We start from the raw sequence: 19,660 nt of genomic DNA on the forward strand, positions 1-19,660 counted from the left end.
ATAGAAGTGAATGAAGCATTTTGGGAGTTGTAGTTCCTGAAACAATGAAGTGCCGGAGGTTGCTAATCCCTGTTCTAGGCATAAAACTGTACTAGTGAGATCGTACACTACTGAATATCCTTCTACTCTATCAGTGACAGCCCAGTAAACCAGGCTGGGGTACTGGCACATCGCACGCACAGTGCCCAAGTGAATATTTTTTTAGGCTACATGCACACGACCGTATGCGTTTTGCGGTCTGCAAAAAAAAAAAAAGGATGACATCCGTATGCCATCCATGTTTATTTTTATTTTTTTGCGGATCCATTGTAACAATGCCTAAAACGGACAAGAATAAGACATGTTCTATTTCCTTTTTTTTGCGGGGCTATGGAACAGACATACTGATGCAGAATTTTTGTGGACCCATTGAAATGAATGGGTCCACATCCTATCCACAAAAAAAACAAAAACGGAATGGACACGGAAATGAGCAACGTTCGTGTGCATGTAGCCTTATTCTGTGAAAATTCCGTTTTGGCAGCAGTGCTGGTGCTGTCCCCACACTCCAGTTCTAAGAGACTGTTCACACATGGCAGATTTGTTTCTGCAGCTGTTCCATTCATCGGCAGAAATCCAAGTGCATGCTGCAGAACAAAAATCCATACACGGGACAGATTTTCAATCCCAGAAATTTCACTCAACAAATCTGCCTCCGTGCCTCGTGCTAATACACTCCAAGACCAGTTTCATATGCGCATTTTAGCGCCCATATTATGGACGTGTTTCCTGACCTAACCACACAGTGTCATACGGATTATGATGCTGTGAGTTCCAGGCAGTAGACCCTCGTTGGGACCAGGACAGTAGTCCATAATATGGGCTTACAGTAGCTGGTCCTTAGGCCTCATTCACACTTGTGAGTATTGGCTCCCTACTCGTTTTGTATAGAGCAGGTGCAGAATACACAGACTGCGTTAGGGTGCTCTCACACATTGCAGAATTTGCCACAGCAAAATCTGCAGGTGCGAATTTTAAAAAGTTGAATTTTTTTTGTTGTTGCGTTTTTCCGCAACGTAATAGGATGTTTGTTTGTAAATGATGTTGTGGATTTCTGTGCGGATTACATCTCCGCTGAAATGAATGGAGGAAGGAAATCTGCAACAAAACATTTGTTGCGTTTTGTACCGTTGCAGAATTAATATAAAATTAATTATATTAATATAAAACCCAGGAAATTACACTTTTCATCCCCATAGGCTAACATGGAGGATGTCTTTATTTTGCGTAAAATTCCGCAACGTGTGAGGGCAACCTTATTCTATGGTGTTGGCACCACCTGTTCAGTGGATACTGATTTCAGGAAATACAGTATGAAGTCTGTACTAACTGCAGGGCACTGTACAGATGGGTATCTTACCTGCCAGTGTAAGGCACACTGTTGAGGATTGTCTTGCGGAGATTCTGGGCAAATTCCCGTGTTGCATTCTTTGTGTCTTTGCATCAAAGCTGCACCAAAAACCGCATGTGTTACTTGTATTTTCTGGTGCGGATTTGATGTGTTTTGCTGCAGGTCTCATCTTTGCATCGAAAAGGGTGAAATCGGCACAAAAGAACCACACAAAGTGGGTCATTTATCAAACTGGTGTAAAGTAGAACTGGCTTAATTGCCCATAGCAACCAATCAGATTCCACCTTTCATTTTTTAGAGCTACTTTGGAAAATATAGGGTGAAATTTGATTGGTTGCTATGGGAAACTAAGCCAGTTCTACTTTACACCAGTCTGATAAATTTCTCCCAAGGAGTTTACATGCTGCAGATTTCAAAATCCAATTTTTTGCATGGAATAAAAAAGCAAAATGAGGTTTGTCCAATCTCAGGCGCTTTCCTGGTACTTTATTACGCACGTAAGGCTACTTTCACACTCAGGTTTTGGCTTTCCGTTAGTGAGATCTGTTCAGGGCTCTCACAAGCGGTCCAAAACGGATCAGTTTTGCCCTAATGCATTCTGAATAGAAAAGGATCCGCTCAGAATGAATCAGTTTGCCTCCGTTCAGTCTCCATTCCGCTTTGGAGGCGTACACCAAAATGCTGCTTGCAGCGTTTTGGTGTCCGTCTGATGAAACTGAGCCAAACGGATCCGTCCTGACACACAATGTAAGGCTGAGTTCACACTGGCGTTGCGGGAACATGCACGATTTTTCCGCGCGAGTGCAAAACATTGTAATGCGTTTTGCGCGTGAGAAAAATCGGCATGTTTGGTACCTAAACCCGAACTTCTTCACAGAAGTTCGGGCTTTGGATCGGTGTTCTGTAGATTGTATTATTTTCCCTTATAACATGGTTATAAGGGAAAATAATCGAAATTCTGAATACATAGTACAATGGCGCTGGAGGGGTTAAAAAAATAAAATAAAAATAATTTAACTCACCTTAATCCACTTGCTCGCGCAGCCCGGCTTCTCTTCTGTCTACATCTTAGCTGTGTGCAGGAAAAGGACCTGTGGTGACGTCACTACGCTCATCACATGATCCATCACCATGGTAAAAGATCATGTGACGGACCATGTGATGACTGGAGTGACGTCACCACAGGTCCTTTTCCTGCACACAGCTAAGATGAAGACAGAAGGAGATGCCGGCTGCGCGAGCAAGTGGATTAAGGCGAGTTAAATAATAATAATTATTTTTTTTAACTCCTCCAGCGCTATTTTACTATGCATTCTGTATTCAGAATGCTATTATTTTCCCTTATAACCATGTTATAAGGGGAAATAATAATGATCGGGTCTCCATCCTGATCGTCTCCTAGCAACCGTGCGTGAAAATCGCACCGCATCCGCACTTGCTTGCGGATGCTTGCGATTTTCCCGCAACCCCATTTACTTCTATGGGGCCTGCGTTGCGTGAAAACGCAGAATATAGAGCATGCTGCGATGTTCACGCAACGCACAAGTGATGCGTGAAAATCACCGCTCATGTGAACGGCCCCATAGAAATGAATGGGTCGGTATTCAGTGCGGGTGCAATGCGTTCACCTCGCGCATCGCATCCGCGCGGAATACTCGCCCGTGTGAAAGGGGCCTAAGTCAATGGGGGCGGATCCGTTTTCTATGACACAATCTGGCACACTAGAAAACGGATCTGTCCTCATTTGACTTTCAATGGTGTTCAAGACAGATCCGTCTTGGCTATGTTAAAGATAATACAAACGGATCCGTTCAGAACGGATGCAGACGTTTGTATTATCTGAACGGATCCGTCTGTGCAGATCCATGACGGATCCGCACCAAACGCGAGTGTGAAAGTAGCCTAATCCGCCACATGCGCATGTAGCCTTATAATAGGCCTAACATGGCGCTTGGGGAGGCAGAGGGGGAGATTTATAAAACTGGTGTGAAGTAAAACTGCCTTAGTGTTAGACAGAAACCAATCAGATTCCACCGTTCATTTTCAAAAGAAGCTGTGAAAAATGAAAGGTGGAATCTGATTGGTTGCTATGGGCAAACTAAGCCAGTTCTACTTTACACCAGTTTGATAAATGTCCCCCAGAGTGTCTTTCTGTCATGGGTCACCCCCTTTGCTCTGTACAATGAATGAATCTGTTAAAACTGGCACCATGGGCTGAATGTTAAAAGTATACCATGGACTTCTACTGTATGTAGCAATCGGGTGTCCATTTCTTAGTAGACTAGCACAGAAGACTGCAGAATTCTACCCAACATGGGCAATGGAATGGAGCCATATTAACCAGAGCTGAATGAATAGATATTTGGAATAAGATGCTATTAGTTTTAACTGTCAGTATGAACCTCTGCCAGGTTTCCATTGACAATAGCTGACGGTCACACTGGGCTGCGTAGCTGTAGCTCCTTCTTATGCGGAGTCACGTCTGGCCACTTATTCTTTATACAGCAGTCTAGGGTTCCATTCTTCTACACAAATCCCTCACCTGGTTTCATTTTCACCCCGAGGCTGGCGCCTTTACAAATTCTCTGCTGTTTCCACCTTTTGCCAAATTTGTTAGGTCCTGTCATATGTACGAGCTGTCTGCAATAACCGGTTCCATCTACGTCAGGTTAGACAGCCTTTAGTAAGACCAGTCTAATAGGTGTAACAGGACCCAGCTTCTCCTGACAGCAATGCTCATGTGTACTGTGGAAATATCGGCTGAGGAATGCTGGAACTTGTAGTCCTTCACGAATCGTAGGCACAAAAGCTGCCTGCACCTGACTGGTGCTCGTACTGGGCCAGCGTTATATTGTATATACACGTGGTCCGTCACATGCCCCCCGAGCCACATGGAACTGTTTTTGCTTGCTAAATACTAATTCCACGGGGCGACCAATCTCTAACTTGTCTGCATGGAACAATGTGAATACTGTCTTATGTTAGTGCTGACAGCAAATCTTAACCGTTTCCCGGCAGCTGACAGTCAGCGCACATATCATGGGGCATGGAGTGCTGTAGTGTATTCCACAATGATGGCATTATAAAGAATCGGAGACAACCTGTCACCGCTCCTGGCACGTCTTTTAGTAAATAATTGTCTTCCATGTCAAAATGACAATTCTAGAGCATGTTATGACTCTATTTGGTGTAGTTCCTCTATTATTCCTATTAGAAACGTATGAATAAAGGTATAACTTGGTGTGTCACTGCACAGTCTGATACTGTCCGGTCAGTTGTACAACGTGCAGGGACACACTTCTTTTTTATAATGGGAATGGTTACACTTATATTCATTAATTTTTTTAGCAGGAAGTATAGAGGAATGACACAACATAGATGCTGACATTTATTTTATTTTATGGGGAATGGAAGTAGTTACTTAAACAGATGTGTCAAGAGAGGTGACAGGTCCTTTTGTAGGTATTATAATTGACATTTCTGCTCATAATTACTGTTGGCACAACCAGTTAGTCTTGTAGTAGGGGAATGTAGAATGTTTTATTGATTTTAAGATTTTCTTGTGGTTACATGAACCTGATTCCACCAGTTTCTCAGATAAACAGGGGTTAATGGCAGCCAGGGAGACATCTGATTACTTGCCTGTCATGGGCTGCAGGATGCAAGCTGGTTCATACGTCCTGCGCTCATGTCTTTCTGATGTGTCCGGGGGAAATCACAGCTCATTTCTCTATGTGCAGGGCATCTGTTACCAGGAGGACATTTGGACATGGCGGGATTGCTGTGCACACGTGGTACGCATGTGCTGCTCTCATAAAGTCCATCTGGGCTATGGCCATTAGCCAACACCAGTTCTATCTGGATAGGAAACAAAGCAAGGTAAGCGCCTCGTGCCCTGGTTTATAGAGGGGCTGAATAGGTTTCCTGTCTAGGAGCCATGATGTCATGTGAGGAACACAAGGTCAAGTATGAGATGGTGGCATCCATTAACATCCAGTCAATATCATTCCATTGGATTAGTGTATGGTATGGTTCTTCTAAATATTTCCTGCATGTCCTGGCCTCATGGGAACATAATTTTTGGAATAATTTGCCCTACTAAATTCTAATGGCTATATATATATTTAATATATAATTTTTTTTACCAGTCGCTTATGACAAGTCTGATAAATGATTGAACCCAAGTATAGCTATTGATCAATGACTATACCACCAGCACATGTATGCGGGAAGTCACATACATTCTCTCCCAATAAAATAGCAGTGCTAGGAGCTAGAGCTGACACTTAATCACTGAACTATTCCAGTTATGTCAAGATGCCACTTACTTCTACTTGTCTGTCCTGTACTGGAAATGTCAAATAAAATACTTTGCTTATAAATGGAACTGTAATGTAAAACATTTTAAGAAAAGTGGAACCGTTCCTATTTTATTCACTGTACACACACCTAGCTGACATATTTTGTGCTGGCGTATGGATGGATGTCTCTTTAAAGGAAAACTGTCACGTTAAACAGGGTGTCTGAGCTGCAGATCCCATGTTATAGAAAGATTCAGAATATCTTGTATTTTAGACATTTCAGTTCCTCCTTGTTCTGGACTTTCCAGTGAAGCAGCCGGTCCTATCGGTGACTGACATCCCTCCCTCTATGACTGTGTATACAGAGATAGCTGTCAGTCACTGATAGGACCGCCTGCTGGACTTCAAAGCCTAGAATAAGCAGAAATTTAAATGTATGAAATGTAAACTTTTCCTACTAAACTATATATTAATCTGCTCAACTCCCCCTACTCTATAAAATGCTGCCTGCAGATTATTTCGCATTTTCATGCTGACAGGACCCCTTTAAATCGACTGGTATGGTGCCCATGTTCCATTAGACTAACCATGGTTTCATAAATCTGCCCCATTGTCTTGTTTTTAACTTATACTGAGTAAGTTTGGTCATTGCATTAGATACTGTAGCTTATTTTTCCAACATATTCCAACATTGGGAGAGAGTTTTGGGGCCCAACCAGGGGTCCACCACCAATGAGCCCAAGTGAGGCGTTCGCCTCAGGCAGCACCAGTTAGGGGCAAGAGAGGAGTAGCTGAAGGGAAGTGGTTAGGTTAAGAAATTGGCTTTGGGGAGAGGGGGCACCCTTTCAGTTTTCACCTCAGGCAGCAGAAAGGCTAGGTGCACCTCTGGCCCTAACACACATCATTTGGGCAGCTGAAATAGGCATGTCCAGCAGATATTGGTCTAATTAGTAAGGCCTTGTGGATCCTCATCAGATCCATTTAAAGTAGTTAGTAGGATGAATGTGGGACATCACTTTTGTGTGTTGTATAATGACTACTCAGATAGCTGAGAAGCAGAAGTCCTGTAAGGCAGTTAAAGGGGTATTCCGGTTTCATGAAATTGATGACCTATCCTCAGGATAGGTCATCAATTTCCGGTTGGTGCAGGTCCAACGTTGTGGACCACTGCCAATCAGCAGCACTAATATGAGAGCGATGTCCTCTTCAGTCTTTGTCTGCACGCCGTCTATATGGTAGTGGTGGTGCAGTGTAATTACCCCGCGCCACCACTACAATGTGGACACGTGCAATAAACATTGACTAGGACGCAGTTCTCACGCTAGCCTCTTCAAACAGGTGATCGGCAGGGATTCTGAGAGTTGGACCTTCACCAATCTGATACTGATGACCTGTCCCCAGGATAGGTCATACATGTCATGAAACCAGAATACCCCTTTAAGAACTATTGCATACTTGCCAACATTTTTAAAATCATTTTGTACAATAGAGTAACACAGTATATGCTGTGTCTCAAGTTACAACATGTTGTATGATTTGGATAAATCTATCCAGAGCCGTTTAATACGTTCCAGAAATCATAGAAAACATTGACCCTATTGAATGATAGGATCTGTGTGGGTGCCCTAGAATTTGAGGCCTGGGTTTTGACCAAGAACCACTTCAAAGTTTTCAGAGCTGCTTGCAGGCATTTCTTTGAAAAACGGGTATGGGGAGTGATGAAATGTCAGAGATGTGACTAGTTCACTCTTGAGCAATTCATCAGACTGATAGCATGTGGGTGTATTGCAAATGTCATGAAGCGGGAAACTCTTCCATTTACTGTACTTCCTCATTTTTCACAAGTCCTCTCCTGATATCCGCTTTCTATAAGCAATCACTGTTTTCACATCTCATCTCTTTATAGCAAGCATGTCTACACACTAAAATCATTAGCTCATTTTAGAAAAATCTGATTAATAAAGCAGGCTGAAATGGGGAATGTAACAGTTTCCTCGCTTTTTTCACTTTCTATTCTGTCAGCAGTGTTAATCCAGATTAGTTTTTCAATGAGATTGTCCAGCAGCATGTCCTAGCAAACACACTGACCTCAGATTTAGGGCTGATGAACACGGATAAACAGTCCGAGAGCTGTCTGCATCTTTTGCGGCCTCATTGAGATGAACGCGTCCGCAAAAAATGTGGATCGGATGCGGGCCAAAACTGCAGCCGTGTGCATGAGCCCATAGGCCTTCAAAGATGAATATGGTTCTGAGCAAAGGCCAAGGTAGTGGTAATTAGACTTAAAGGCGTTGTCTCATAAACAACAGTTATCAATTATCCAAAGATAGATGGTCAATGTATGATTGCTGGAGGTCTGACAACTTTGCTCCCCACTGATTATGAGAACATGGGTTCCAAGTCTCCAGTTTGAACCAAGGGAGTCACACATGCGCACTTCTTCTACTCCAGTCACTGTCTATAGGACTAATGGAGACAGCCAAACTCTGTACTCAGCTATCTCTGGCTATCCAATAGTTAGTTAATGAGTGACTACTGCTTCATTCAACCGGAAACTTGGGACACCCATTCTCGTGACCATATGAGTCCTAGCAGTCACAAATTTGGTTTTTGGGTGAGCCCCTTTAATCTTAAACCAAACCTATCTTTATTATATCATATTAATAAGACTTTTTCTTCATGAGACTGTACTTACCTTGAAAAATCTGCTGAGAGTTACAGTTGGGCCTGCATTTATAACGATGTCTGCCCGGGCATGTTCATGTCGTTTTTCCACAGTTACTGGTTGTATTGCACGTGATTTGTCATAATCCTTTAGAAACTGAAATTTTTGTGTAATACATTAAGAAAAAATGTCATGTTCAAACAAGAGCTACAGTAATAATAGGATATGATATCTCATCCAACAGTCCAAAATACATGCTGCAAGAAGCCTGAGTGAGATTGCTATAGACCTAACAGAGACTGGAACCTTGAAGACTTCAAAACTTGCAAATATGGGAAGTAAAGGGAAAATCATCAGTGGAAGCAGTGGAAGCCTGTTGTCATCAGGTAAGAGCGCCATCTTTTGGATAACTGAGCGTTAACTGCTTGTCAGTGGCCAATACTGTACCACATTTGTGACATACCTCCGGTGGACTGTTGGCTGAGTGATTAGCATTGCTGCTTTGTAGCACATGGGTCATCGGTTTCAATTTTCCAAAGTAATCTTCTTAAAGAGACCAGTCCTCTATGGAGATTTATTGGCAATGGTCCATGGGAAACCAACATGCAAAGAGTTATTTCCCAAGAAAGAGAACCATGTCGCCAGCGCCACCTATTGGAAGTGGCTCCCTATGAGTCAAGGGCCGACTTACCAACAAGCCTTGAGATTTGACAAGGGAATATAGCCACGCCATATATCCATCCATAGCCGGTTATTTCAGGGTGCTTGCCCCTCATCAGTGTGGAGTAGGATTCTGTCTGGCTCGGTGTGATGCTTTGGAAGTGGCTTAGGCAGGGTAGGGACCAGTCCTGTATGGAGACTTACTGGAAGTACTCCAGGGTATGGAGACTTATTGGCAATGCTCCATGGGAACTGAATATGCAAATAGGTATCTCCTAAGAAAAAGAACCATCTTTCAATAGGTGGTTCTGGTAAGATGGTTCTCTTTCTTGTGAGATACCTCTTTGCCTACAAAGTAATGTACAGTATTTTAAGCAGGTTTACTGTATTTGTCTGTGTTCTCTGATAAGTTTATTACCACTATCCCCCCAAAATTATTGACATTTTCAACATGACATCCTTACATATAAAACCTGCTCAACGTGTAAGGATGAAGAAGACTATATCTCATAGAAGCTATTGTTTATAAACTTGGCTCAAACACTGCCAAGTCGGACTTGTCACTGCTTTCCACCACTTCAGCCCCACATAGTACCAGTCATGCCGCCTTATCATCCATTTTCATATGGTTATTTATGGATCTACCCCTTTAAACCGTAAATTCGGGTGTGTCGACCTGTTTTTGTTTTGAAAGTTCACTGCTGTTTTTCAGCCACACTAGACATTTCCACCAATTGTTAGATGTGCTTTTACGATTGTTACTACAAAACCTTTTTTTTTCCTTCTGCCACCATCAAGCTGAAATCTGTGATACAATTGTATAAATAGGAATTCTGTGTCGGACATGATTTGTGCATATGTCTGTCAGCTCTGACCATTTGTGTTTAAACACAGATGTTTCCCTTCCTGCCTTAATCTGAAGTGGAACAGACGTGTGACACATCCAAATGGCCCACAACAAAACAAGTGTAGCCAGTACATGCGGTTATCACTGATGGGTAGCAATATGGCATATTATATAATTGGGTGCAAAGGCTTCTGGGATAATGGTGGCTGAGAATCAGTAGATGTAACCATTTACAGTTAAAACTATTTCAGATTTCTACTCTGATTCACCATTTATATTGCACAAACAAGATAATATACAGCTCTAATTACTCAGGAAGTATATCCATATAGAGTATATATTTGTATGTATAAAGTTTTTTTATATACCGTATTAATCAGAGGGAAATCTAACATTGCTGGTAGAGAGTCCTATACCTGATTGTCTCCAGACCAGTAAAAGTCCCTTGAGACTATGATAAATGTATTCTCAGCTAATGCTTGCAATTGGAAGTGGATTTACTGCATCTCTGTCACTGAGCAGAGCTCATCAAGCCGGATGTGAGCACGTGTGTATCCTGTGATGAGCTCCCGAGGGTCTCCCAAAGACAGAACCCATTGTCTGGTCTGATCTATTAGGATATCCTATGTGGTGTTCAGAAATACTTCAGCATGTCTGCATTTGAGATATTTTTCCAGCTAGGGTTGCTGTTGAAAGGAGTTCTGTCATCTCATACCTGCTTTCACCCCCCACCCCCTCTCCCCCAAGCATTTGTATCTACTGCTCAGGAGTCAGGAACCCAGTCAGGTAATGCTTCTCTTCTGAAAATTTTGCTCCTACATCTTTTACCAGGTTTCTGGTCTGGTCAATGGATGGGGACATAATTGAAGTTTTGTGGATGGAGCCAGAACAATTGTCCCTGGCACATGCACAAACTCCTGAATCCACCTCTTCTGTGCATGTGCCAGGGAAGGGATTAGTTCAGGACTTCTTTCCTCTATATGTAGAGGATATCCCTTGTCATATAAAAACCCGAAGTTAAACCAATCTAGACATGATGTATTAGTTAAGTGATGCTGTCTTGTGGACATTATTTTTACTATGAGACTATGCACTTATGAAGGCATTCTATAACAACAGACCACATGACAACAAGGTGACCACCAACTCTATGTAGTGTTTTTTATATGGTGATCACTTTGCTAGAGGCAGTTAAGTTCTCCAGCAAAATGATGTTGGCACAGATAATCCTGTCTCCCTGATTCATCCTGTGTGGTAACTGGTGAGTCATGTCTCATCTACCACAAGATGGCTATCAACATGATCTTCCTAATAGAGATGTCTGTGAGAGAAAACATGGCAACAATAGAAAGTAAGTGGATTTTACCACTAAATAGGAAAAATGTCTAAAATATCAAAAGGTGATGATTAGGTTGGGGAACTATTGGGAAGGACTTGGAGTTTTTCTTTTAGCATATAGCTGACAAATAACGTATGCTTTGGCCTGTGGGTTCCAAAATAATGGTGCCATGTGGAGACTGTTGTGACTAGGCACATGATCATTTTGATATTCTTGTGCACTGTCATTTTGCTCAAGTGTTGAATACTCTTTAGATTAGCCTATTAAAACAGGTCCCAAAATAACCAGCAGCTTAACAAAGCGATGACATGAAATCACAGTTCTTGTTTTTCTCATCTTTTGGAGATAATCTCCACAATGTTATGTCTCCACTCAATTTGTCCAGGTTTCAATTGGTGACAGATTTCTATGCAATAAATAGCTCATTCTGGCATTGGTTTGAGTTGTAGCACTTGTATATCTGCAAGTGATGATATGGTGGTGTGGACTTAACAGATGTCTGGAGAACTTGGCAGAAGACCAGATGATCTAGAAGGTTATGAACCAGTGGGAACTTGCTCCTTTCTTCTGTTCGTACTATTAATGAAATGTAGTTTTATCACTTTGATATTTCCATGTGCATCCCAGAACATGTTTACATTGATTAGATAGTAGGGTTATTTTGGGAATGCTTTGGGCCACATTGTTGAGCTGTGTTAGCTTTTATATATATATTGCTGTCCACATATGGGTCAATAAACACCCTTTTTTTTTCACGGATAACTTGTGTGCTGCCTTGGATTTTTCCTTCTGTATATCTAATTTGGACCAGGTCCGTGGCCCTTTTCAAGGTATTGCACCTGCTGATACATTGTGTGCTGCTCTTCTATTTTTTACTATATATATATATATATATATATATATATATATATATTATATGGACCTTTTAGAAGATATGTCATTTTGCTGTGGATTTATGCAATTTGTAGGCAATTGTATATTTTAGTTTTACTATAGTGTGGACTGAATTTAGGTCTCTTTCTCTCTGTCACTTACTTCTTACTAACTTACCAAAGTTATGTTGGTGAGAAGTTGAAAAGTTTGGTTGCTTTTTAGTGTAGAATTATTTATGCGTGCGGTCTTTAGTTTTTTCCTTCTCTTAAATGCTTCTATTTCAAGCAACAGGCAGGTGCCTGTGTATATTGAGAGAATGTGCTGCTGACCAATGATGATTTTTAGGTCCGTATCAAAAATTCGATTATTGGCAAACAAGAAAATTATCGTTTAATTGTAGGATGTGTTTAGGCTAACAACTAATGACAGAAGGGGAGTTACCACTTCTGTCGCTGGCCAGTAATCGAGAACAATTCTTCCTATGAATCATTGCTCAGGCAATTATCGCCTTGTCTAACTGGACGTCAAGAATCTGCTGATTATTTATGAGTCTCTACAACTATTCAGGTTTTTCGAGGTTAATGACATTTATGACCTATCCTCAGGATGGTTTATCAATATCAGATTAGTGGGAGTCCAATACCTGGCACTTCACTGATCAGTTGTTTCCTGCACCCTAAAGCTGGCCATACACATTCAATAATTGTCGGCTGAACGATTTTCGCCCAATTCATATTAATTTCACCAGATCCTTGTTTCCTTCAACACCTGTCAGGGCAGAGTCAGAAGCTCCCCACACACATTAGTGGGTCAGCCAACAGAGATATGTGTATGGCCAGCTTAAGGCCCTGGAACTAACATTTGAAACAGAGCTGGAAGCACCACTAAGTTCAACGTGTAGTGGCCGAGCCTGGTTATGGCAGCATTCAGTTGAATGGGAGCTGATGTACAGCATATGAGCATGTCCAATAATCTAAAGACAAAGCTATGTTTCCGGGTCAGTTCAAAGTGTTAGATCCAGCAACAGCAAGGAATAGCTAATCATGGGGGTGTCGAACCCCCAGTGATCTATATTGATGTATCCTGAGGATAAATAATCCAGAAACCCCCTTTTTAATGGTGACCACGGCCTGACTGGACTTATGCCACAGCTTGCTGTATCCACGGCAGTCTTCATTATTTCCAGATCTAGTGTATGTAAGTAGCTCTCCTCACAGGTGCCCAAAGCATGGTAGTGTTTATACTGATTACACCAGCACCATTATAGATGATTGCAACCAGACAGGCGTGGGCACGAGCAGTGAAAGTGAACAGGATGTTCCTCGGTCTTGCGGCTCTTGCATGTTACAACATGACAAGTATTCGGTTAATATGAAGTATGCAGAGCTACCTTGTGATGACCTTTCTGTATATTGTTTCAGAGAAAAAATGCTTACACTTTTACATTCATCAGATGCTTTGGTGTGGTTGCTCTGAAGGCCTTAAATTCATCTTCATGAACATGTAAGAGCTTGCACCCTGTATGGATGCAGACACCTGTTGTATCTCAAGAATCCTCAGAACATTTTATAGGCTTGGATTTGGTATTTTTCTTAAATCATTCTTAAAGGGGTTGTCCCATTACAATAACCTATACACAGGATAAGGGTTAAGATTCTGATGTGTTCTCCATTTGCAATGAAACAGTGGACACTCATGCCTCTCTGAGGCTGAATGCTTACTTGAAAAAAGGCTCTATAGCCGAAACGCCCCATCTGGTAATAAATTGGACATTTGGCTCTAGTATAGCTACAGAGTGCTGCCTCCATTCTCTATATCTGACTTTATGTGCGGGGTGAAGTGGACCAATCCCCCATGAGGCGTGCACCTACTTTGCTAGTATTCCTAGAGTGCGCCACCTTCCCCCTTTCTTTGCAACTTATTTACGCCAATGATGTACATGGAGAATACAGACAGCACATGGATCCATTGAATTCTATATGTGTATTCAGCTGTCCGTTTTGTTTTCTACGTTGCGGTAAAATAACAGCAGCGTGCGCTACTTTGGTCTGTTTTGCGAACATAATGCACCTGTTCTATTCAATGTTTCTGTGAATACTATGAACTGCACACAGATGGCACCCATGTTCTGTCCATTTATCACTGATCCAGTGCGTAGAATAATGATAAAAATGTAGTTTAAAAGACACATCCTGAACTTGGGCCGTTGTGGATGCAAAACTGGGATGCAAAAGAGTCTGCGTTTTTGTGTGTGCCCAAAATGGAAATAACCATGTGAATAAGCCCTAATAGCAAAACTACCAACAACATATATGCTAAGATCCACTGAAAAATATATAAATATAATGTAATAACTGAACGCTGGTGGTGGTAGAGCAAATACACCTCAATAAAGTAAATACAGTATATGCCTATTATGTATCATTTTTTTCCGGTTGTTACTTTTATATTGTTTTTTAATTAAGTAACTTGTTATTCCCACCCCATGATACAGAAGGAAGTGTTAAGACTGCCATAAATCATACACCAGGTGCTTTCTGTATATGACTATGCCAGGAGAATCTTGTCCACTATGCTGTATCCCACATAGTGTACACATGAGAAGCTGTAGGTTTCTCAATGAATGCTCCAGATGTACAGGCTGTTGTCAGCTGGTTGTAGTGAAATCATTTATTTGTTGACAGGTTCCCAGGAGTCCGACAGCTCACAGTCTGCCAAGAAAGACATGCTAGCTGCACTGAAATCCAGGCAGGAAGCTCTGGAGGAGACTCTACGGCAGCGACTGGAGGAGCTGAAGAAACTCTGTCTACGTGAAGCGGTACTGAGCAAGCATCTCTTCCTGTCTTGTATTTTGGTTGGGTAGTATGGGGAGAGTTGGTCAAAGCTCATTCTTCAATTCAGATGATGTTTTCCATATTGTGCCTTTTTGTCTTTTTTATTTTATTTATTACAATAGATATAACTGAGCATACAGTCATATTATATAGTTATGCCACAGTCCTTTATAATTGGAATCTAGATATTATTTCTTTCATGTATGTTCAATGGTATAGCTATAGAAGGTACAGATGATGTAGTCACACCAAAGCCCTGGTGTTTGAGAACCCAAAGACCTTTTTGCCACATAGACTACATAGACAATGGCGACATTAGCAGAGCTATATAACTATCATTAGTACAATGCCATTGTATGTGACAAGCCCTGGTACAGAGTCTGTTTAGGAGCTACAAGGTTCCTCTACTATTTCTCTAAGGGTTCTTGTTTCTGTAAAATAGCAAGTTACATTTGGTTGGGTTTACACAGATCTTGCTAAAAATCACAGTGTAAATGCACATTGAGATCTGTACTCCTTTAGAAGCTGTGTATTTACCAATAAATGTAATTATGTTAGGTCAACCTAGTCCCTTAATAAATCCCCTCGTGACACAGCTGAACCTAACTAGCCTATTCCTAGTTTTATCCATGCCCCCCTTACTCCATAAATGTAAATTTTACAATATAAAAATTGGCCACCAGGAGCAGGGGTGGGCGTTGCTCCTGCTCCTAGAGGCTCCATTCTCCGACTTCTGTTACCTCCCTCCAAGTATTGATTGACAGGGCCAGGCAGTGTTCGCATCCTCCTGCTGGCCCTGAGTGCTTGGTAAATCCTGCGCCATGCCGTTCAGTATTCGGCGTAGGCATAGTGAAGGAAGGACGCTTACTGGCTGCCAACTTCCTTACTACGCCTGCGCTGAATACTGCACAACACAGGCGTGAGATTTACCATGCACTCAGGGCCGGCAGGAGGATGCGAACGCTGCCTGGCCCTGTCAATCAATACTTGGAGGGAGGTAACGGAAGTCGGAGAATGGAGCCTCTAGGAGCAACACCCCCCCCCCCCTGCTCCTAGAGGCTAATTTGCATATTATAAAAGTTACATTTATGGAGTAACGGGGGCATGGATAAAACTAGGAATAGGGTAGTTAGCCAGTTTAATTTAGGTATTTCTGGTGACAGAAACCCTTTAATGACCCTTTACACAGGCCGACAATTTTTCTAAAGCTTGTTAGTGATGATCTTGCAGTGTAAATGCACTGCTGATTACCCGATGAACGAGCGAATTGGATCGCTTGTGCAGCACAAAAGATCATCATTTCCCATTGGCAGATCGTGCTGTGTAAACACAATCTGCTGCCGGCAAACAAGGAGACAGTATGGGGAAGAGCGATGGCATTAGTGATCGCTCCTCCCCATACTCTGGAGGAGATCGCTGCATGTAAATGCACTGGTCTGCTCCGCTAGCGATCGGCAGATTGTCGGGAAGGAACGATTCCTTCCCGACATTCAGCTAGATCGTCGTCCCGTGTAAAGGGACCTTTAGTCATCTTTCACACTTGTGCTGTCTATCTCCATTGTTCTGGTTAATTATAAGAGCAGAACAGCAAATATTAGGGAAGTGCTGGATTTGGCACATAACTACCCAAACAAAGTTGAATAGATCTCATTGACTATAATGGGGTATGTTTGTTTCCATTCTGGAGTCCACTTTTTAGCAGAGAAAAACCTTCTGCGTGGAGGACTTTTCTCTTCGCTGTTTTTGATGACATCTATGTTGGAGGTCCTGAATGGAGCCTCCAATGCAGATGTGAACATACCCTTACTGAAACAACCCTGATAACTAGGTGTGTGATGAAATAACAGGTATGGTGGTTAGGCTTCATAGTTGCACCCCTCCTAGAAATGAAATAAAATAAAATAAAAAATCATTAAAGGTGTTTTCCGGGTGATGGCTTATCTTCAGGTTAAGCCATCATTATATGGGGGTCCAACTCTCAGCACCCTTCTTTGTCTACCTGAGTCTATCTACTTGCACACTATTGGTGGTACAGAATATTGCAGCTTCATCCCTTTCACTTAAATAGAACGAAACTGCAATATCCTCAAAACTGCTTCTACAATTAGTAGACAAAGTACAGGTAGACTATCCCATGTAAAAATCATGAAGTCACAGCGCTTGCGCAGGCACTGCAACACCGTCAAACTTCTGGAGGTGGTGAGCAATGGCCCCCACACATCTAATATTGATGACCTGGACCTGGAAAACACTTTTAACCAACATGGTTATAAGTGGCATATATGACTATGCTTTTGATGTGAATGTAGTAAATGTGGACATGAAAGCATCTGTGTAAGGAACTATTTTCATATAGGTGTTAAGGTGACTCAGGCTGGTGAACAGCACACTATATAGGAAATTACATGGTGTAAAAACATTACAGTGATTTTAAGAGTCAGGATCTGGAAACTGCCTTGGTTCAGATTGGGTAAAACCAGTGAATCAACTACTTAATTATTTAGTGTTTGTTAAACTTGCTCTCATCCTCCTTCACCCTGCAAGGAATGTAAGGAATCATAATTATTTCCTGCGAGAATGCTTTGGAAGTGTGGGAGGAAAGCTAAGCAAATGCAGTTGATGAAGAGTGACAAGGCCTTGTCTAAAGGGATTGTGTTGCCAATTAAACCTGTGGATTAAGAGTTACAGAAAGTGTATTCGTTATCCAAGAATAGTTTTTATTTTTGATGCTTGAGGTTTACATTATTGTTTAGAACAGTTCACACTGACTTCGGATAGAAAAAAATATATCTGTAAATCCTATAGTGTACAAATTGTGTTATTCTGGAAATTATCAAGCAATGGTTATCAATCCATTTGTTCATGGGTCTACAGTCTGATGTGTTTGGTATAATGCAATCACATCACCATAACAAACCCAAACAAGTTAATAATTATGATCACTATTAATAACCTACATTTTTTTTTTTGCTGCATTATCATTTTTGGAATCCAAATAAATAGCTAGCACAATAGTTGTAGACGTCCCCCTCCGGTACAATGCAGTTTGATGCTGACTTTTCAGATTAGTCAGCAAGGTGGATATCGGGAGCACAGTCAGTGAGGGTTGGCGGGCATGTGCCCTGCGTGTGGGGATGTCAACCACCCACATTGAAGTTAATCATTTCCCAGTTAAAGAAATGCCTAGCTACAACTTTGTGAACATAGATAATCACTTTTTAGTTCAGTTCTTCCATTGACCAGCCGACTATTCAATAATACATATGTAATAGCTGATGGATGAAGGTTATAATTTTGTATAAAATACTAATTATAAGAACCATTGCCTGGAGTACTCATTAATATTGGTTATATATTTTCATCATAGGAACTTACAGGCAAGCTGCCAAGAGAATACCCGTTAGATCCAGGAGAAGAGCCGCCTGCAGTTAGAAGACGAATAGGGACGGCATTTAAGCTGGATGAACAAAAACTACTTGCAAGAGGGGAGGTGAGTCCAGTCCATTCTGCCCACCTATAATGCATTTCTAGAATGGTGTCTAAGGGTCCCACAGCCCCTTTTGGCATATAGGAGGATATCCGTACTATAAAGGAAGGGTTAGGCCTCTTTCACACGGGCGTTGCGGGTGACGTGCGGGAAAAGATGCGGGTGCGTGGCGGGAAAATGCGCGATTTTTTTCCCTGCGAGCGCAAAGCGTTTTAATGCGTTTTGCACGCGGGTGAGAAAAATCGGCATGTTTGGTACCCAGACCCGAACCCTGACTTCTTTACAGAAGTTCGGGTTTGGGTTAGGTGTTTTGTAAGTTTTTTATTATTTTCCCTTATAACATGGTTATAAGGGGAAAATAATTGCATTCTTAATACAGAATGCAAAGTAAATTAGGGATGGAGGGGTTAAAAAATAATTAAAAATTTAACTCGCCTCATCCACTTGGTCGCGCTGCCCGGCTCGTCTTTATTCTTCTTCTTTGATGACCTGGGAGGAAAAGGACCTGTGGTAACGTCACTGCGCTCATCACATTGTCCATCACCATGGTGATGGACCATCTGATGAGCGCAGTGACGTTACCACAGGTCCTTTTCCTCCCAGGTGATCAAAGAAGAAGAATGAAGACGAGCCGGGCAGCGCGACCAAGTGGATGAGGCGAGTTTAATTTTTAATTATTTTTTAACCCCTCCATCTCTAATTTACTTTGCATTCTGTATTAAGAATGCTATTATTTTCCCTTATATCCATTTTATAAGAGAAAATAATAATGATCAGGTACCCATCCCGATCGTCTCCTAGCAACCATGCGTGAAAATCGCACCGCGTCCGCACTTGCTTGTGGATGCCTGCGATTTTTCACGCAGCCCCATTCACTTCTATGGGGCCTGTGTTGCGTGAAAAACGTACAATATAGAGCATGCTGCGATTTTCACGCAACGCACAAGTGATGAGTGAAAATCACTGCTCATGTGCACAGCCCCATAGAAATGAATGGGTCCGGATTCAGTGCGGGTGCAATGCGTTCACCTCACGCATTGCACCCGCGCGGAAAACTCGCCCGTGTGAAAGAGGCCTTGGGGCACATGTTGTTGTTTTAGACAGACATTTTGAGTTATAGGTTATAATTGTTTAGGCTGTTAGCCATATAGCCTCCCTTCCAGCAGAATGATTGAAAATGGTCATTTTTATTTCTATAGATTCAATATATGTACAAATTCAAATTATTTAAGGATCAAATATATTGTATTATAGATGATTCTCT

General features: G+C 41.8%; 1 protein-coding gene across 4 annotated transcripts in view; it reads left to right on the top strand.

Moving 5' to 3' along the window:
- Window positions 1-19,660, top strand: part of FRMD4A (FERM domain containing 4A) — a 337,700-nt gene that overhangs the window by 293,008 nt on the left and 25,032 nt on the right. For all 4 annotated transcript variants that reach the window (XM_040413154.1, XM_040413152.1, XM_040413153.1 and 1 more), the window contains exons 13-16: window positions 5,131-5,269; window positions 8,601-8,742; window positions 14,760-14,893; window positions 18,277-18,399. In XM_040413154.1, coding sequence (XP_040269088.1) covers window positions 5,131-5,269; window positions 8,601-8,742; window positions 14,760-14,893; window positions 18,277-18,399 — 538 coding nt within the window. The remainder of the gene's footprint in view (window positions 1-5,130; window positions 5,270-8,600; window positions 8,743-14,759; window positions 14,894-18,276; window positions 18,400-19,660) is intronic.

The sequence above is a fragment of the Bufo bufo genome, chromosome 1, assembly GCF_905171765.1.
Source record: "Bufo bufo chromosome 1, aBufBuf1.1, whole genome shotgun sequence".
In the NCBI taxonomy this organism is placed as follows: Eukaryota; Metazoa; Chordata; class Amphibia; order Anura; family Bufonidae; genus Bufo; species Bufo bufo.